The sequence below is a fragment of the Periplaneta americana genome, chromosome 7 (genome assembly GCF_040183065.1).
Source record: "Periplaneta americana isolate PAMFEO1 chromosome 7, P.americana_PAMFEO1_priV1, whole genome shotgun sequence".
Taxonomy (NCBI): Eukaryota; Metazoa; Arthropoda; class Insecta; order Blattodea; family Blattidae; genus Periplaneta; species Periplaneta americana.
Genome location: NC_091123.1, coordinates 148,097,239 through 148,118,883, shown reverse-complemented (window position 1 = coordinate 148,118,883; position 21,645 = coordinate 148,097,239). Strand labels below are relative to the sequence as shown.

At 34.8% G+C, this 21,645-nt stretch overlaps 1 protein-coding gene across 1 annotated transcript; it reads right to left on the bottom strand.

The window, feature by feature from the left end:
• Positions 1-599: 599 nt before the first annotated feature.
• LOC138703564 (acyl-coenzyme A thioesterase 9, mitochondrial-like) lies at positions 600-21,360 on the bottom strand. Its single transcript, XM_069831535.1, has 11 exons — positions 21,228-21,360; positions 20,878-20,966; positions 20,206-20,330; positions 19,781-19,901; positions 18,690-18,805; positions 16,224-16,446; positions 14,034-14,236; positions 13,155-13,240; positions 11,841-11,928; positions 7,826-7,976; positions 600-4,307 (listed from the first exon to the last, which is right to left on the bottom strand). Exons 1-11 carry the CDS (start codon positions 21,296-21,298, stop codon positions 4,240-4,242), a joined length of 1,341 nt encoding a protein of 446 aa, XP_069687636.1. The 5' UTR covers positions 21,299-21,360; the 3' UTR covers positions 600-4,239.
• Positions 21,361-21,645: the final 285 nt, after the last annotated feature.

Sequence of the window (21,645 nt, the reverse complement as noted above, 5' to 3'; positions counted from 1 at the left end):
GAATAATTCCTTTGGTTTGATAAAGTCTCTCATATGTTCAGAGCGAGGGTGAAGTCTGTCCTTGGGCTAAACCTAACAGTATTCCACATACCATTTTCTATTGACTTATGAGATTAATTTTTGTATAAGTATACAGCTCACAGTGGTAGAGTGATTACCAATGTCACTGTTTCCAAATTCGCACCTCCAACACTGACTGTTAGTTCCGATTTTAGCCACGGGTAAAATTGGTATACTAGCTTTTAATTAACGCTGCCATATCTTGGTAACAATGCACTATTGGGTATACATTTATATGACAAAATATGTTTGTTTTGGTGTATAGAATACTCTGCAATACTTTATAGTACATAATTACGACTCAGTCTGTATGTATGTATGTATACGTATATGTATATGCATGCATGTATGTATGTATGTATGTATACGTATATGTATATGCAAGTATGTATGTGTGTGTGTGTGTGTGTGTGTGTGGATTAAAGCATTAAAATACTGATTTAACGAAAGTTCAAATGCTAGCAATCATTTCTCTTCATCATGTTTTGTCGCACTTTCTGCAGGAGATACATTTCAAGGTTAAATAACCATCCAGCATATTGAATGTCAAACATTTATTGCTGCATTCTTGTTGAAGTATTACATACATTTTTTTATAGTTGGTAATACCAGTAAAATTAAAGCAGACTCCCATCATAAAGATGAAGAATAGAGTTTTAATGGCATAACAACTTATTGTTAATTTTTTACTCTTAAAAATATCTTGTTACAAATTATTTTTTAAAATACTGTTCAACAGTTCATAATAAATAAATACGAATAAAAGTAAGTAGGTAAGTACATAAGAAGCTTTAAATTGAGGCCAATAAATAATAAATTAAAAAACTGTTTTGTATGTGTATTTTTCAGTTACAGAATACAGTGTCGGATTATCACAAATATGATAACAATATTTGACATTGATCTTAGAAGTTTTAAGTTAAATCAGACAACAGAAACGGAAGGATTAATCAAAATTGTAACTTGAAACATCTGTTTCTAATATCTGTATTACATTTGCCATAGTCTGAAATTATATCCTGGGACTGAAACACTATCATTACTATATAATTTACAGAAAGCTGAACTGTGGCAAAATATAAAAAGAAAAGTGAATATGTGAAATGAAATAGAGAGCCATCTCAGTTTATATATAGCATACCACATTGTTTATATGCTTATTTTGTTAGTTTCATAAATTTATTACATGCATCACTTTTAGACAAATGTAAATACATTATCTTTTACTTTCTCTTCATTATATAGCCACAGGTACTCCAGAAATGTTTTCAGTAAATCACTACATTCAATCAGAAGCGTGATTGACTAGCTTACAATTCCAGTCAATAAGCAAATGACACGAAAGTGCTAAATGATTTCATGAATTTTTGAAGGAAACAACCATACAATACTTAATCTGATGCTAACATTAGGTCAACAAGCGACACTATATACGGTACTTAAATTTAAATAGCAAACTTTGATTCTGTATATTTTCATTTTAAGTGACTGTATTTCCAGTGATGAATGTAGCGAAACTCTTATCACTTTTGCAGAATATGCTAAGATGTAATTTTAAACGTCAATGAATAGTAGTAATACACATTATACCGTTTTATACTTTCAATTGCAACATGATATATCACACAACAAGAAAAACCCCAAAACTAAATAATCTATAACAACTGTCATATAACAATAAATATTTCTGCAAAAGCTCAACAAGCACATAAAAACATGCTTATTACACTCCTAAAAAACTCTCTCAAAGTTTTGTTCATAGAAGATAAAAATATCACAAAATAAATTACAAGTTTTCTGTAATACTGAAAATAGCTGCTTATTATTTCACTCTTAATGTATCCAGTGTGCAAGCTGTTATTTTTCCAAAGAATGGGGATGATTTGCTTGCTCTTCTCCCTTCTCTTTCCTTTCCTAGTACCGAAATAATAGTTCAAGTTCAATTTAAAAAAACAAAGGAATAAAGTTCACCATGCAGTCTTATGTAACTGTAAACAAATTAAAGCTATACAGTTAATTTTAATGGAAAAATATTGTTTAAAATGCATATCCTCTCTTATCCGTATGTAATATTGATATAGGCCTATTTGTCTTGTAAAAGTGCAGACGAATATGTAAGAGTTGAAAAGAAAACTATTTTTATACATGTTCTGCTATTGTCCAATCCTGCACAGCCATCTGCTGGGCACAAGGTTGAATGAACTCATAGTATGTTTAATTGATCCTTCAGCACAATTTCAAATTCAACTGCCATGGTGGCTCAGTGTTAGAGCACTGGACTTATAATCCAGAGACATGGGTTCAAGTCCCGCTCTCCCCTGAATTTATAACTTGTGATGGACAAGCCTGTGATCCATGCAACACAGTTTTCTCCGGACACCCCAGTTCCCCTATTATATCCCAATCCCAACAATTCTCCATTCTCCATCATCATCATTCATAACTAGTGTAATGTGGTTCTGCCACCTATAGTGTACTCCGGATTGTCTCTGATGAACTAAGTAGTCTACACTTCTTGGCACTAGTGACATCTATGAGCTGTTCATAGAGTTGGGACGAATAACGACAAATTAAGAGCCTGCCACTGGATAAAAAAATCAAATTCTATGTCTGCAAAGCCTTACTTACAATACAAAATTAAACGTAATGATCTGGCATATATATGTAAGAAATAACCAAGTTTATTGGTTCTCAAGTGGGGAGGAGTCAACTGTTTATTGTTGCCGAGGAAATGAGTCCTTAGGTATATATTATGTCACAGAGTTTAGAAACTAATTCTAATACTTCAAACAGATTTTGCAATGTTCCTCAGATTCTTGTAAATACTTTCAGGCTTGGAGAATATACTAAATAATAAGATGGTTTCGTCCTTTGATTTGATGTTCCATTGTTGCATTATTACTGTCTTGTGATTGAATTTTTATTTTTACACAAACTTAAACTTGGAAGCTTTGAGTTACGAAGTTTCTAATTTTATTTATAGTTGCGCCTACGTGGATGTATTGTGAATAGTCGTATTTAATAGAACAGTTCCTAACTTCCATGTAAACCACGTAATAAAAGATAAACTAAACATATCTTGAATAACTCATTCAACCTTCCACCCAGTAGTGATGCAATACTGTCAGCTAACTGGCACTCCATACTATAACATATGAAAGTATGAATATTCACAAATCTGTTTTCGATGGTTTGTCTGAGGGAAATTATGGTATTATTCCTGACTGGGCGAGCAATTTATGTGGAGAGGGAGATGCTTTTGGAAGTCAGAAAGATGAATATTTCTCCATCCTTGCTCTACCAGTTGCACTCTGAAGTACTGTGTACAAACCAGAACGATAATCTATCAAGTACGCATATTTACTATTAAGTTACTTAGTAATATCTAGTTCATTTAATCACAAACACTAATGCTTTAGAAAGAGAGCCAAATACAATCGTGATATCTTAAGGAAATTAAAAGTAATAGTGAAAAGTAATAACAATCGATTGCACTGAACACCATGCAATATGAATACCTTTGTTAGATTACATACACAATGGTTCTCTCTGTAACTGAAGACAACACATAAAGCTCTAATGAAAGTGAAGAAAAATATCAGATATGGTATCAAATATATCTACAATTCCCAATCCGTCAAAATATTACTGCAGACCTGCTGCATACTGACTACACTGCTGATGAAATCCATATTAATTAGGCCTACTGTGAAGAAGAGATCATTTTAAATTAAATCATAAAAAATATCAACATTTGGTTGATGGATTACCTATAAATTCTCTAAGCATGGCAACATAATACAATTACTTGCACCAATATTATGCAGATGTGGTATAACAAGCCGACAGGCCTTCTCTACTTCAGGGTTACAAGCTACTAAAAAGAATGTAATTTTTAGTGGGGCAAAGAAAAATTAATTTTCATATTTGTAATAATTAATCGCTCTGTTAATTCTTTCAACATATACTCAGATTCAACATGAAAACATAATCTTGGAAAGAAAATGGATATGGAATGGAAAAAGACACCTGCAAGTACATTTTCAGTAGTATTACGGCTTCTTACAAGTCTTCTTAGAAGCCTTGCAGTAAAACAGAATAGAAATTAGCAAACAATAGCTCAACAGCCCATGCATGAGTACATGAAGAGTGTACAGCAAATTAAAGATGCAGCGGATGCTATGCTCTTGTTCCCAAGCCCATTACGTGCTGGAAGGTTCGCCTTCCATCTATATACAGCATGGCATCTGAAAAAGAAAAATGCATTAAATACCGACAATTATTAAGTCCAAATCTGGAAATACAATATATGACAAAAACAATTAAATGTTGCAAATTTGACACTACTCCCATATTTTATCAGAGTATCATAACACGTAAGAATGGATACAGAAATTAACACCATTTCGTAATAATGAGTGCTGGTCGAAAAACAGGAGTTTGCCATAAAACAGTAGTGGCCAACTCTTAACCCCCAGACCATGGCCCATCAAGGAATTTTTCTCACCTGTAGCCCGAACAATGACACATTTCTGTAAATACCGAGAAGGTGGGAGACAAGATAAAGCAGAGTCACGTGACTATATACTACGCTCACCTCCTTACCAGCTATTAACAGTGTAAAACAGACGCTACATGGTTAAATATAATGTGGTGATTCACTTCCTACATGCATGTTCATGTTTTTTGGCGGCTTTAGTTTTAGTCTTTTTTTTTTAGTGTGAAGTAAAATAGTTTTTATCAAGCATACCTCATCAAAGGAAAAGTGAAAATGAACTGGTGTTCCTAGATTCAATGCACAATGGAAAGAATCTATTTATTGTGAAAAATACATCGAAACTGATTCATTAGATCTATTCTGCAACAACTGCAGTTCTTAAAAATACAACCTTGACAGGAATTTCAAACAAACTCACATTTAAATGTCATGCCCTTCTGCTGGTTCTGATTTAACATCTACATACATTAAAAAAAAAAAAAAAAAAAAAAAAAAAAGAGAGGACTTCATTGCCAACAACACTCATTGTTAAAATATTAAAGAAATGAAAAATAAGATGTTAGAGGTCTATCATTTCTACTAGTTCAAATTCAAAACATAAAACCTTCCTCAGATGGCGAAGATCTTAAAGAATTTTCCTCCAATTAAACTACCATTTTCACTTATTAGTTTGAAATTGTAAAAAAAAAAAGTATAAAAATTTGTCATCAAATAACCTATAACCTCCTGAGTCCCGAGAGTAGAGTATACTATACTATACTATACTATACTTCATACTGAGGACATATGCGCAGCCATGGATAAACGACAGGCTACTGTACTAGTTTTATTGGACTATAGCAAAGCCTTTGATTCTGTTGACTTCGATCTACTATTGACTAAACTACAAACGCTACACCTTTCTGATAGTGCTATCACCTGGATGTACTCCTACCTTACTGGCTGCCAGCAGCGTGTCATATCTAATAATCGTTTCTCATCCTGGCGTACTGTAGACACAGGAGTTCCTCAGGGATCAGTATTAGGCCCCTTGCTCTTCTCTATTTATATAAATGGAATTTCCAACTCATTTAAGCACTGCAGATATCAAATATATGCAGACGACGTTCAATTGTATATTTCAGCCCGTCCCGACGCACTAAACGATAGCATTAATAGTCTGAATGAAGATCTTGATTCCATCTCTTCCTGGTCTCAACAATTTGGGCTTAACCTAAACGCATGTAAATCACAGGCTATTCTGTTCGCGAACCGTAGATTAATTCCTGAAGTCAACGACCTGAATATTCCACCTGTGAAACTGAATAAAACAATCATCCCGTTTAGCTCTACCGTAAAAAATCTCGGAGTACATTTCGAATCTAATCTCAATTGGGATACACATATTAAATATACATGTAAGAAGGCATTTTCTATTCTCCATTCACTAAAAAGATTGTATCATTATCCATCTAAATTAAAACAGACGCTGGTACAGACACTCATTCTACCTCACTTCGATTATTGCGACGTTTTGTTCAGTGATCTCAGGATTGATTCCGCTCAGAAACTACAGCGTGTTCATAACGCGTGCGTCCGCTTCATTTGTAATGTTCGATACTATGATCATATCTCACCTTCTTTCAAGAAGTTATCATGGCTTAGGTTACATGAGAGGAGAAATCTGCACTCACTTTCTCTCTTATATCGAATTATGCACTCTTCATCCCCCTATTATTTATTCGCTCGATTTCATACTCTCTCTCGCTATCATAATATTAATACTCGATCACAACGCGATAACACGCTAGAAATTCCACTTCACGCATCGTCTCTGTATTCCTCCTCCTTCACTGTTGCTACCTCTCGTCACTGGAACTCTCTGCCGCCTGAAGTCAAGGACTGCCGAACATTGAATTCTTTCAAATCCAAGTTAGAAAATTATCTTATGACGAGTTGCCAAACTAACTTACTATTATGACAAGTGTTGTATTGCATGTTTCCACGTATTCACATTTTTTTATGTTCTAATGATATTCAACTTATTTTATATTTTTGTTTTCATATTTTCCGATAATGTTATATCTCTAATGTGTAAGTTGAGCTATATATAATCTTAATTTTTCTTATTGTGTGTACTTAGAAATATTGTATTCACTGTATACTTTGTACTGCACTATTTTATTACTACTATTAGTATTATTATTATTATTATAATTATTATTATTATTATTATCATTATTACTATTCTTATTATTATTATTATTATTATTATTATTATTATTATTATGAATAATTGTCTTTTTTTGTATGCCTCATTTATTTTGACCTGCTGTTCACATATTATTATGCTTTTTTCTTTCGTTCTGTATGTTATATATTATGTCTGATTTCTTCTTATTTGTTGTTTATATTTTATTATTATTATTATCTTATTCAGTTTTGTGTGTAAAATTGTAGTGTAATTTGCAAATTTGTAGTGTTTTTGTAACGCAGTCTTTACTCCTGGTTGAGTGTTAGAGAAGGCCGTAGCCTATGGCCTTAACTCTGCCAGGTTAAATAAATCATTATTATTATTATTATTATTATTATTATTATTATTATTATTATACATGATTATGATATAAGATGTATGTGCAGAAACCCAAAGTATAGTATAATATACCTGCATTTGTGCCCTAACATTTTTTCTCGCGTCAGTGACTTTTTTTGAAGTGTAGAATTATATTGAACTTTAAAAATAAAACAACAAATGTCTCTAGACTCAGGAGGATAAGTTTTCAAACAAGTCTATTTAAAAAAAACTTATAAATTAAATTATAAATAAATTATTGTTAATATTTAATAAAACCTAAATCTTTTAAATATACTGTTGAGTTCACAGAGCTAACAGCTTCAAAGCTGGGTACCTTTTTAGTGCACTGGCACAATAATTAACATGGAGGCATGAGATAATTATTCTGTCTGCCATTATAATTTCACGTTAATTCGTGTGTCCCATTACTAAAAAAAATAAAAATAAAAAATAAAAACGTAAGTATAATGATCAACTATTGCGCAATATGTACCCAGTTAAATGTCTGATTGACAAAATGATCATATATGGCGATAATTATAGAATGAAAACACTGAACCTATATAATAAACAAATCATAGGAAACAATCAGCCCAATTATATCGAATGTAGAAGAGAGAGACGGAATTAATGATCAGGCAAATTGGTGAGTAAGGCATTATTTTATATTCTACATGCAGCTCGATATAAATACAGACATACTTATTGCTTACCACTGTATGACCGAGGTATGATCCTCAACACATCTGCAGGAGTTTTGTAAGTGAACTGGAAGGAATTGGTAGTAACAGTTTGACTGCTCACAGGGTCAAACACGTCTGCAAATACTATTATCTGCATGTAATTCTGCTCTGTGTACACCACCTTCAACAAACAATCATACAATAAAATTCTGCATGCACTCATTACGAATGAAAAGCAAGAAAATCAAGTTTATTGTTGTCAGTAAGGGACAAAACATCCATACTAATTCGACATTTGGCAGTGAGAATAATGAAATGATATTAAACACATGTAGAAGTACAAGTACCTTGGGTGCTGGCTGAATGAACAATGAAAATACTCAAGGTGGAGAGAGTCTATATTGAGCAGGCTGGCAATATTCTTTTGTTAAGATGAGACAATTGCTGTGCAACAGACAATTGAGCATGGATTTTCAACTCCGAATCCTGAAATGCTATGTCTTCCCAAGACACCTGTAGAGGATGGAGGCACAGACCCTAACAGACGTTATACAACAAACTTGATATCTTTGAATTGTGGACGTATAGGCATATGTTGTGCAACTCATAGAATTATAGGGCCATCATGAAAAATCTATGAAGCATATGAACTCTAATAAAGAAGTCATGAGATTGCTGAAGAAACAAAAGCTGGAATATTTCGAACATATAATGCGTGACGAGAAATACGGTCTCTTGTAGTTTGTGATGAATGGAAAAACAGTATATTGCCGAAGACCTGGTAGAAAATGTCTTGGCTTAAGAACTTGACAGACTGGTATGCATGAATTCACTGTCCTATGTGGCAGTCAAAAGCATTAGACTGGTCATGGTGATAGTCAATCTCTGCTAGGAGACTGCACAATAAGAAGAAGAGAAACTTCTTTGGAGCTGTAAGATTTTGACTAAATTTTAATGGGGTTATTTTTTTGCACACACCAGACAACTGCTTGAGAAGAATAATTGGTATAACATGGCCTGAAGAAATAAGTAATTCTACAATGTAGTAAGTTTGTGGTGAGAAACCAGTTGAGAAGCAAATTAAAATGAGAAAGTGAAGGTGGATAGGACATACTTTGAGGAAAGAAATTTATCAAGAAGCAGGCAATGGACTGGAATTTACAAGAACAGAAAATAGGAAGACATAAATATACTAGAGGAGGCAAAGACATGCAGCAAGACATGGAATGAAGTTAAAATGTTGGCAAGAAACAGAGTTAGATGGAAGTGTTTCACAGATTCCCTACACTTCTGAAGGAGCGAGAGGATATGCTGCTGCTGCTGCTGCACCCACCGTGACCACTACTACTACTACACACCAGACAAGTGACAGTGACATTTGAGCTTTGACTGGCATAAATCATAAATACAGAGTATGAGAAATAAGATTGTGACTGACGTTACCTGCTGCCTCGTGGTGCAAGAACACAGTGTTGTCACACTTCCTCTTACTTGTTGTTAATCTTCAATTGCAAAACATCTAAATCCTCTTCTTTATAACTAGCACTGTTTCGATTGTCTTTGAATAACTGCTGAGATAATTGTATGGTATGATTATATATTATAAAACTTAGTCAATATATTGTGACAGCCCTGTCGAGACTCGATCACGCGTCCTGCAGAGGGCACGGGCGTGCATGGAAGGATCAGGCGACGCGGCAAACGAAGCTGCACGCGCATCTGCTCCCTGGGGCATGTGCTGTGGTGTAGGTAGGAGAGGAGAGACGGCGACCGCGGCAGAGAGGGGGGAGTAATGCGCCTGTGACTGAGGGAAGAAATCCAGAGAATTCGAGAGGTGCCATCTTCTGGAAATTTCCAGCATCGTACTTTCCCGAAACTATGGTTTAGTTATAAATACGACACACGAGTGAGAGTTAGTTAGTTAGTTGCAGTCATTGCTAGTTTTGGACAGCAAGGCAGTCTTGTGTAGCAGTGAAGCCAGCTTCGAGACCGGAGTTCGACTTGAGTTGTGTCCGTGGGAGCCGGAAGTCCTGAGTTTGAGTCCAGTGGACCGCAGTTGGGGGACCTGAGTTCGAAGTTCAGTGGACTGTCTCTGAAGGTCTTGGGTTCGAGATACTGTGAACTTGAGTGACTGAGCTAGAAGAACTAGCCAAGGCAAACTAACTGTGAACTGAGAACTGACAGTTCTGTTTTGTAAATAGTGCTTTGTGAACATTAGTTAAGATTAACAGTTCATTGTTGTTTTCAATAATTCAAGTAAATTGTCATTGTCGTCTGTGGAGTGCAATAACGAATACTGTGTTACTGTGTGGAGTGGAAATTCCATTGTTGACGGAAGTGTTTACATTCAATTATAGAAAGTAATTATTGTCGTAACAATAAAAGTTACATTCTTGTTTTGTATTTAAAGTTACAGTATTATGTCACTGAACTGGGAACAAAACAGAGCAAAATGCACTGCATTTGGAACTGGAGGTGGAATGCAGACATAAAATTCGATATGACCTGTAACTTCGCTGAATACTTGATCTCTTATGTCACGAATTGTGACTGGGCAAGGCGATGCTGAGCATCCACAGTGCACTTCCACTCACACAGTGTCAATTACAATCTTATTTCTCAGGCGTTGTAACTGCAATATGTGCATTAATTTATATAAAGGCTGGAAATTATTTTATACAGACTATGGTGGTCACAGTGCTTGCAATTAGAACTAAGATTCCTGAGCTCAGATCTAGCTTAGAACAGATTATTAATTGCGATAATAGTCAATACTTAATAATCTCTTTTGAAGAGAAGTAAAGTTGGGTGACTTGTAATGCGGATTTATAGCATGAGAATCTCCAGACAAAATTTACAGACAATTTCCTTCTTATGCCAAAAATAGATTTCTCTATGGTCCTGTTATTGAAGCAAATAATAATTTCAATCTTATGCAGGTTCACCACCTCAAAAATAGACTCTGACACTGTCAGTTTGCCACAGTCTCAGTAGATTCAAGTGATCATACGTGGAGGAAAAGCATCAGCCAACTTTATAAAATATTATAGAAAAATGGAATCAATTTTATATTCCACCTTGAAACCAAGAACAAGGCTGCTTAGTTGCTGATGCCTGGCTTATTTAAGACTTCAGTTAAAAATGTGAGGAATTCTGCTTCTGATCTAGAAGCATCTGTAAAGCAAAATTCATTACCTTTTAAAATAGAATTATGACTAGCAGCATGCATGATTATTAAACATTTATAAAACTTGATATTCACTGTATGGTAAAGAAAGAAATTATTGTATATTCTAGGTTTTATTTCCTGCTTAAATGAAGTGAAAAGTAAGAGATAATTATCAAACAAATCAGGACATTTATGAAATCGTAGGAACTTTATTTGCATAGTTTTACATAAAAAAACTAAAACCATTTCATTCACAAATTAAGGACTTTTAAGTTCATGGTATCTGTTTTCAACTCTTTTGGCAATGCTGATGTACAGAACAATTGTTTGTATACATATGAAGTATGATTAGTGTAGTATATATCCAGTCAGTGATGTATGCAAAGGAGGGAGAAAGGAACTGGCCACCCTACCCCATTATCTCCTGGCCTAGTTGCCTCATGAGTGATTGCCTTGTCGGTGTCACTTGTGGGGTTCGGACCTGTTTTGGACAGATGACTAAACAACAAACAGTAATAAATCAAACCTACGCAAGGCTTAGCTTTGTTGCATTTCTTTCAAAGTTAACCCTCAAAGTAACGGTTTTATCTCTGAAGACACAAACTGGTTTATTCAGTATTATTATGAATGCAATAGAGAATTTACCATCATAAGCTCAGAAAATCCAAGACATTTCGCAGGATATTTTTCTTGATTACTACACATAGCCTGGAAGAGAGATTAGTTTTGTGTTAACTACTTTTCACATAAATAAGCCCCAGCCTTTAGTAAATAAAATGGTGATTTTATTATTATTATTATTATTATTATTATTTAACTGCGATTTCATGTGTCCTGATTTTCGAATAACCCCATAAACCAAATATTTATACTTACATGTGCATGCATATTGATGAAAGATCCCACATTCACAGGTTTTAGGAAGCTGATATCACTGATATGCAAGAGTTCAGGACGATATTTACTAAAATAAGACAGAAACGTAAAAACAGTGAATCAGAACACTTTGCTATTATGCTCAAACTGTATGCACAATGTATAAAGAAGTTGCACATTTAATTTTTTTAACAAATAAACAGTAAGATATATATATATATATATAAAACATTTTTTTTCTTTGTATCTGTTTCACATCAATTCTATTTTTAACATCTAATCACTGTAAGTCTGCGGGCTAAAGCAGGGCGATGCACTAACACCTTTACTTTTTAACTTCGCGCTAGAATATGCCATTAGGAAAGTTCAGGATAACAGGCAGGGTTTGGAATTGAACGGGTTACATTAGCTTCTTGTCTATGCGGATGACGTGAATATGTTAGGAGAAAATACACAAACGATTAAGGAAAACACGGAAATTTTACTTGAAGCAAGTAGAGCGATCAGTTTGGAAGTAAATCCCGAAAAGACAAAGTATATGATTATGTCTAGTGACCAGAATATTGTACGAAATGGAAATATAAAAATTGGAGATTTATCCTTCGAAGAGGTGGAAAAATTCAAATATCTTGAAGCAACAGTAACAAATATAAATGACACTCGGGAGGAAATTAAACGCAGAATAAATATGGGAAATGCGTGTTATTATTCGGTTGAGAAGCTCTTATCATCCAGTCTGCTGTCCAAAAATCTGAAAGTTAGAATTTATAAAACAGTTATATTACCGGTTCTTCTGTACGGTTGTGAAACTTGGACTCTCACTCTGAGAGAGGAACATAGGTTAAGGGTGTTTGAGAATAAGGTACTTAGGAAAATATTTGGGGCTAAGCGGGATGAAGTTACAGGAGAATGGAGAAAGTTACACAACACAGAACTGCACGCATTGTATTCTTCACCTGACATAATTAGGAACATTAAATCCAGACGTTTGAGATGGGCAGGGCATGTAGCACGTATGGGCGAATCCAGAAATGCATATAGAGTGTTAGTTGGAAGAACGGAGGGAAAAAGACCTTTAGGGAGGCCGAGACGTAGATGGGAGGATAATATTAAAATGGATTTGAGGGAGGTGGGGTATGATGATAGAGACTGGATTAATCTTGCACAGGATAGGGACCGCTGGCAGGCTTATGTGAGGGCGGCAATGAACCTTCGGGTTCCTTAAAAGCCATTTGTAAGTAAGTAAGTAAGTAATCATTGTAAGTAAAACTGTCTGAACATCTCTCTACTTAAAGAATGACTAAATTAGTGTACCTGTATAAACTTCCGGCCATCCACGAAAGTTCCAAAGCATTCCTCATAAGAAAGCCACCAAATATTTTGTTGTGAAGATTACGATCCTGGAATAGTACATATTTTTACAGTAAATTCATTATGTATAGGCTACTCATACTTATATTCCAGTGCATTTTTTATGAACAAGAAGAAATTAAATTTGCTGATACTAAATCACTTTATTTCGATTTGTTTTATGCTTAATTTAAAATGTGTACACTCCATTATAGACTTCACTTTAAGATTCAACAAAGTCAGTATTACAAATTCAGCCAGACTTACTTTCATCTACACAAAAAATGTTCTTATAAAATGTGCAAAAGTGAAATCTAGGTCAAAACAATAATACTTAAATCCTCCGGAGAATATTGAAAAAGGCTGATTATGGGTAATATCACACAACTCTTCATGTGGTCAATGTAGAACCCAAGTTTAGTTTATATTTTGGTGACGCTGCTGATTTGTGATACATGTACGAAAAAAGAAATTACAAAAAAGTAACAAAAAGCTTTATATCAAACATAACATAATACTTTAATTCACAACTTATTTCACGAAATAACCATGAGTTATGTTTACCCAGAGATTATTAATATTAAGAAATGAATAAACTCCGAGTTGTTGAGGTTCCACAACCTATTATTTCCCATGGAATGATCCATTCGTACAGTATATCCATAAAAAGAATTAAAGTTATGCTTACTACTAATATCTGTAATTGTTAATATTATTTGGTGGTACTCCTATGTTTGATGGAAAAGAATATCATGGAAATGTTACACAGATGTACATACAGCAGACTTAAAATACAAATATGTTTGAACAGTGTATAATTAGCACTTGGTGTTTCAACATTACCTCAGGCTGACCAAAGATAATACTGCTGTATGACACCTCATCCATCCACATACTATTAGAAGGCAACACTCGTTTATGAATGGTGGGATCTCTCACATCTACCGTCTGCAGAAATGTATTGTGAATGACTTTCTGTTCTTCTGTGTTTGGCACAACTTTCAGAAGGGACTGTTGTTGAAACTGTATCCGGCGTTTTTTTCTACCTGCAAAGAAATTGTTACACTTACTATACAACAGCAATGTTCAAAGAATATTGACACTGAGATTTACTGCATGTCACATACAGAATTCTTAGAGCATGTTTGTCTTTATTTTAAGGAGCTTGAAAGTGTGAACTTTGGGTGGACCAGAGAAATATCATATGTACTTCGGTAAACCACAATAATATCATAATGTGAGAATCTAGTAATAATTACTATTGCCGCCCAACAATATCTCTTTCTTCCTATCATTCTCTGGAACTAGCGAATTGACCAAAGTTAGGTTATGCGAATTGACCAAAGTTAGGTTATCATTCGTAGGGCCCATAGGTAAGCACCGCAGCCCTAGGCTTATTGTGAAACCTCCTTATATTGGAATGATTTTGAAGTCCTTAGGACTGCTCATCAAGCACGTGATTCACTGTCTGGTGCCACCTTTATCGATTCGGCCACAGCATCCAGGTATGATGGAGTCTGGTTGAACAGGAACGCCTCTCCACCTCCCTGTGATGTTCCTCTGCAGCCTCTTCAGATCGTTGGCATCTGTTCGCAATTCATGTGCATGAATCTGCTACATCCTTAACCAGAGGGATACGCTGCCATTGATTTCACGACTCACCAAGATGCCATCTATCTGAGGAGCTACACTTCCCCTGTCTGCTGCAGTCCGCTAATTGAAGCCCCTGCAGCTTCTCTGGAATATGTGTAGCTCCCGCAGACAGATGCCATCTGTGGGTGGATCCTGGAACCATGTCCGCCATGTCCTCCTGGTCAACCTGTAACTATTGAAGATGATTAATGAAATGATACTAATGAAGGCGAAATGAGTCCGAGGTCCAACACCGAAAGTTAACCAGTAATTCTGCTTCAAGTGTTTGAGGGAAAACCTCGGAAAAAACCCAACCAGGTAACTTGTCTCATCCAGGACTTGAACCCAGGCCACCTCGTTTCATGGTCACGAAGGTTAACCGTTACTCCACATTGGTGGACGAGACACAGGTTAAACATAATAATTTCGACAGTTATGTGCTGCTGCTAATAAGTGGGTCAGAAATGAATAGAAAAAAAAAAAAATACAATCCAAACTGCTGTAGGAATAAACTTTTAGGTGCAGTAAAGGAATATACAGAATCTGATTAGAAATGAAAATATTGAAAATTAAGTGAACGTTTTTTTCTCTTGCTATAAGGCCAGGAGGAAAACATCCCTGTGCACCGCGACCTGAGGTCTATGATGAGTTGCAAGCCCATCAACTGCACCTATGCCGAACCGACCTAACATCTAACACCCTAACGACCAATCTCGCCATCCTTCCAAATTCGTGTACCATTCCACCCCAACAGCCCCTCCCCCTCAAACGGTCTGAGATGTAAGCCATCTCTCCCATCTGAACGGTCTGAGGTGGAAGCCACCTCTCCCATCTCAGCGGTCTGAGGTTTAGACCCCCTCTCCCATCGGGAGGGGAGTGGGTTCTGCCACTGGCCACCAGCTGCCATGCTTGATATATCCTCGGAGGCCGGCCGAGAGAGTCAGTGGCTTTGGAGGGCCGCCGCAGGCGCAATCTGAAAATCAAGTAAGACAACCAGAATGTTAAGGAAAGGATGATGAGGGAGGAAAGGAAGTGGCGAGAATGAGTGGGATTCCATACACCTGATAAAGTTATCTGATATTCATCCATTGGAGGGAAAAGCCCTGAAAAAAACCTCACCCACACAACTCGTACAAAGTGGGGAATCAAACCCCTGCCCGCTGGGTTCGAGAATGAAGATGCTACTATGAGACCACAGCAGTGGACAAGTGAACGTTTACTCACTTAATGCCAAAATAGAGAAGAGGACTGAAATTCATGTCAACAGATAATGTAAAATGGAAGACTGCTAAAGAAAAACTCTGAATTAACAGCATAAAGGGGGGAAAAAAAAACTAGACGTTCAAGGAAGCCGAACAGGCATCTTGATAGATGATAATGTAAGGATCTAGTAATACTTACTTTCGCCACCCAACAGTATCTCTTTCTCCCTATCATTCTCTGGAACTAGCGAATTGACCAAAGCTGGGCTATCATTCGTAGAGTTGCGAGCAGCCATCAAGAACAAAGCCTTCGTCATTTTTTCCCAGTGGCCATGTGCAAACTGTTCCAACCACACAACGATCTCCATCGAAGAACTGCCAACCCATGACACATGACCTGATAGTCGGATGTTGGCATTGTGCTGTAATTAAAAGCACCAATATCAACTTATATTACAATAATCTGTATACTTCTACCAAAATAATAGTACACTGACATTGTATGAAGTAATGGTAAAGTTCACAATCAGAAGTCTGAAAAATTATCAGTGTATCTAAATAATTCTCTTTTATCATCATCACCCTTCACGCATTAGGTATCTGTTGTCCCTAGAAATCTACATTTTTTCAATTCAATATTTCATTCAGAGCATGCTCCATTCTGTGAAAGCAACTAAAAGTGATGGACAGAAGTAATTTCCTCACAAGAAGAGAGCACACTCTAGGCTCTCCAATGTTCGAGACCCATTAAGTTTGTCTGTCTTTCCTTTCTTACCATGTTTTCCTATTTTTATAATTATTAGTGAAATTTATTTATGAACATGTCTCCTATGTTCATAAAGAGTAAGATAGGTATTGTATTATATTGTATTCATTTACATTCCATAGCATTCATATATTGCTAGAATAGGGAACTTGTCAAAAAAAATCTTAATAGTACTATAAAGTCTTAATTATAGTCACAGTCTAGTTCACAGTCTAGTTGAAATATATACAGAAAAGTTTTACAATATATTCTATTAGTACAACACAAAGGTTTAGTATCAATACTTAATACAACACAGAAATATTCATGAAGTGATGTTGAATGTCATAAATTCACTTACAGAACAGAAGGCATGAGAAATAAGATACTTCTATAATTTGGCCCTACATAATCTTATGTTTTGAATTTGATTTTTTATATCTATAGGGAAGTTATTAAAAATTTTTAATGCCATATAACACACTCCTTTGTGATAGCTCTATAGATGTGGCGATGGAGTATGAAAGTCATTTTTGACGCATATTTATGCTATGAACTGTTGAATTAGTTACAAAGTTTTCACAAGTACATATGAGGAAGTTTATTAATGAAAAAATATACTGACAATCCATGGGCATATTTGTAGTTTTTTTTTAAATGGTCTTACACGATTCCCTAGATTTGGCACCTACTAATATTCTAATTACTCTTTTCTGTAGTAGAATATACTGTTACTATATGTAGAATTTCCCAAAATATTGCTCTTCCCTCAGCGCAATGTCTTATTGTGAGCGATATTATCTCAACATTATCCTTATCCTGTATTTACATCCAAACACACATTTATATCTCCTGGAAAGTAGGCTACTCGCAGTTAGTAAAAAAATAAATTCTTGAAAGTTAATTTTTTTAAATGTAAATAGTTTTTTTTTATGTTCCATTCTTAATGTTATTTTCTGTAATTGATGTGACAAGGATTTATAACAGATGTGACACATAACACATGTTTTTACTTTATTTTAAACAGAAAACTAAGGCTTCACAAATATTTTGTGAACACATTAAGCTATGAAATATTCTGACACTTTACTATACTTTATTATTTTATTTTCATATCAGAGTAAATAATTTTATTTTTAGTATGAGGTATCTGTTATAAAACAATAGCTTAAAAATATCTATGTTGCTACTTTTTATCCAGTTTTAAAAGCCACTGTAGCAACTCCAATCTTATTTATAGTGTTGGTGGAATTAGTAATAGTGAGATGGTATTTAGTAGGTAAGTTCAAGGATATTCAATGGAATTACCTGACATTTACCTTACAGCTGGGAAAAACTTCGGAAAAAAACTCTACCAAGTAATCAACCCATGCCCAAGTGCAATCTCAGATCACAATTCCAACTCACTGTCTTCCATATACATCAGTGGTTTGTTTATTAGAGAGCGATTTTATCATACAGTACTTAGTGAAAATGCTTTTTTCTTTTAACTTGGTTATTTAATGATGCTGTATCAACTACCAGTATATTTAGCATCGATGAAATTGGTGATAGCGAGATGAGGCCGAGAATTCGCCATAGATTACCTGACATTTGCCTTATGGTTGGGGAAAACCTCGGAAAAAACCCAACCAGGGAATCGAACCCGAGTCCAAGAGCAATTCCGGATCAGCAGGCAAGCGTCTTAGTCAATTGAGCTATGCCAGTGGCTGAAAATGTTGTTAACTCCACGTATTAGTGATGACTAGCATGAAAGTCTAGTGAATTATGATAAGCAAATAATGCCAAGAAAGTATACAATGTTATTGATATCCAATGCTCTACTGTATTGTATGTAAATGAAGTTATTCATCTAAAAGCATAGAGCTACATATTTAAATGTGCGTTGTTTCTACACCACACTAAAGCTCAAAATCTCACCTGTGCTTGATAAGAAGTGAAGGAAATCTGATCCACAAGAACTGTGACGATTACATAGGGTGTGTTATCCTCTGGTTTCTGCTTTGGATTGTGAATGTGTTTGTGAGCTACCCAAACTGGAAATAATGAACACAAGAATTTTTGTTTTAATGCAAGGAAACTTTAACAACTTAATGCATGCATTCATGTTTATTAATAATCCACAACATACAATATGTAATTCTGAAGACATTGAGATACTGTTTTTTTAATTGGTTATTTAACGACGCTGAATCAATTACGAGGTTATCCATTGTGGAATTTGTAAAAGCACGGTGGTATTTGGCGAATGAAGCCGAGAATTCGCCAAGTAATTATTTGACATTCGCATTTCAGTTGGGTAATCAGTCTGGGCATGATTTGAACCCCCATCCAAGCACCCTCAGATTTCATTTCCACCTTGCTACCATCTGATTAAAACAAGTAGCCCAGTCCAGAGAGCCACTGGCACAGCTCAGTCGGCTAAGGCACTTGCTTGCTGATCCAGAGTTGCGCTTGGGCGCAAGTTCGATTCCCGCTTGGGCTGATTACCTAGATGGGTTTTTTCCGAGGGTTTCCCCAACCATAAGGCGAATCCTCGGCCTCATCTCGCCAAATATAAACTCACTATCACCAATCTCATCAACGCTAAATAACCTAATAGTTGATACAGCGTCGTTAAATAACCAACTAAAAAAAAGTAGCCTAGAGATATTATTGGGATCCTTTTATATAAAATAAACAACTCGCAGATCAGCATCACCTCAAAAAAATTCCAAATTTCTGCTTATCTGTATAGGCTATATACGATCTGAGGAACATTTATAGTCATTCAGAAAAGCAATACTTCATGGTGAAATGTCACTGGTCAACTAATGACAACCTGCACTAAACAAATAATATTTATTCTTGAAGGTGGCCTAATTTTAAAACAAGAAATGGTGAAGATTCAATTTACTATTCAATCCATCAAAGAACTGCCTCTACACCTGCATAATTAGAAAGTCAAGTTGCTAACTACTGATTTAAAGTCATTCTAAGTTTTAAATGCTTAATTATTTATAAAAATTCACCTGCAAATATGTCCATATCTTCAAGCAGTCTACCCAGTCTTACATACCCTTTTAAGGTAACATATTTCTCTTGAAGGGACTCATCGTCTTTTAGTGGGATGATGACACTTGCAAAACTATCCTACATTGAAAAAAGAAAAGTACTTAATATGTAAAAGTTAATTTAATTATTTGTTGCAAGACAATAAGACAGCAATATCTGGAAATATATGTAAATCACTAATGAAACATACACCTTTTTAAAAATGTGTAACAAAAAAAAAGTTGTTACTAATTGAAGGACTGAATATAAAATTCATTTAAGCTACAATAAAAATGTTAAGATTTTAATAAGAAAGTATATTATGTGTTAAGCTTTCTCTTAAATATGAAAGTCTTCAAATATGCATTTCTTATAGTTATGCGAGTACAACAAGTAGACTTACATTCATCTTACGAGGTGGTAACTCATCTTGTGATGTAGGTAACAGAGATAACAGATGACTTCTGGAAGTTTGCAGTGGTTTGTAGCCTCTGTCCAATCCCATATAGTTGATCAGTCTATGCCTAACTACAAAATGATAAGAATTAAAGAGAATATTTTGGTTCTATCATTTAAATTAGTTACATTAATAAAATACTAACTAATAGGCCTATGTGAAGTCTGAATAAATATTTATATGTGGACGTAATTCAAGAATTTGTCACCATTAATATAGTTGTAAGTGGCTGCAGAAAATGTTCAGTTCAAAGTACACAAATAAACTTTAAAATTCTGATGATCAGCTACATATAAGTACATATGAATTGTTTGCACACGTAGGCTAGGTTTAATAAGTTGAATTTAAGGCATAGCCTATGGTTATACAGTCTAAAAAATTGTAATCAACATAGTTAGACCTACCGGTAATACTAGATTTTAATCAAGAATTTTACACATAAAACGCAATGAATATAAATAAATAAAGGTGATGGATCACTTAATTTTGGCAAGTTTACTTGTGAAGAAACAATTCATAGATAACTTAATCATTATGATCACGGTCTCCAGGTGTAAAATTTTACTGAAAATTTCAATAATAAATCTGTAGATTACACCAATATATTTAGCCACTTACCGTCTGCTATTGTCAAGTCATCTTCTACAGCGGCTTGTGTGCTACCGGTACTTCTTGTATTTCTCCCAGTGCAGAAAGTGCTTCCGTAACTAATAATGTAGAATTACAAATTATAAAGAAGAATACAATTTTATTCCTATAATGCCCTATAATTATAATATTATTGAACTAACTTCTATGAAATAATTTCAATGTAATTTATAATCAGAAAAGTAGGCCTAATATTTTTTGTGACAGCTAATGTCGCAAAAGTAAGGTTATGTTTTCGTCTCGACACTTTCGATATATTTGAACAGGGTAAATTGAATAACTAATTGTATAGAATAAAACAATTCGAAAAGTTTACTTACACATTTATTTTTTTACACTTATTACTCAAAATTAAGCGTTTGAAAACATTTCTAGCAGAGACAGATGCCATCTTCACACAAGTACAGCAGACACAAAGACCTTTGGTTTACACATGACACTATACACTCAAAATAGGAACTTTCAAGGTCACACAAAATACCGTAGCACTTACATCATCAAATGATCTAATACATGATGACATGCTAATAGACATCATAGCATTAATGCACAATATAATAATCGTGGAGCTTATCAAATAAAATAAATATCCTAATTTCTAATTTCCCGCCTTCCATTCAAACAAAATAAGACACCGTGAAATGCGACATATCACAAAATATACCATCAAAGTAAGAAACTCATTAAAATTTCTTGCCATAAAACAATATAAAGTTCATGTTCCATTCATGACTAGAA

Excerpts from the sequence above, each read along its gene's own strand:
- LOC138703564 (XM_069831535.1), bottom strand. The coding sequence starts at position 21,298 with ATGGCATCTGTCTCTGCTAGAAATGTTTTCAAACGCTTAATTTTGAGT. Across the intron at positions 16,447-18,689 it reads TCACTTCTTATCAAGCACAG|CACAATGCCAACATCCGACT; the intron begins GTGAGATTTTGA and ends TTTTAATTACAG. Across the intron at positions 13,241-14,033 it reads TTATCTTTGGTCAGCCTGAG|GATCGTAATCTTCACAACAA; the intron begins GTAATGTTGAAA and ends GTACTATTCCAG.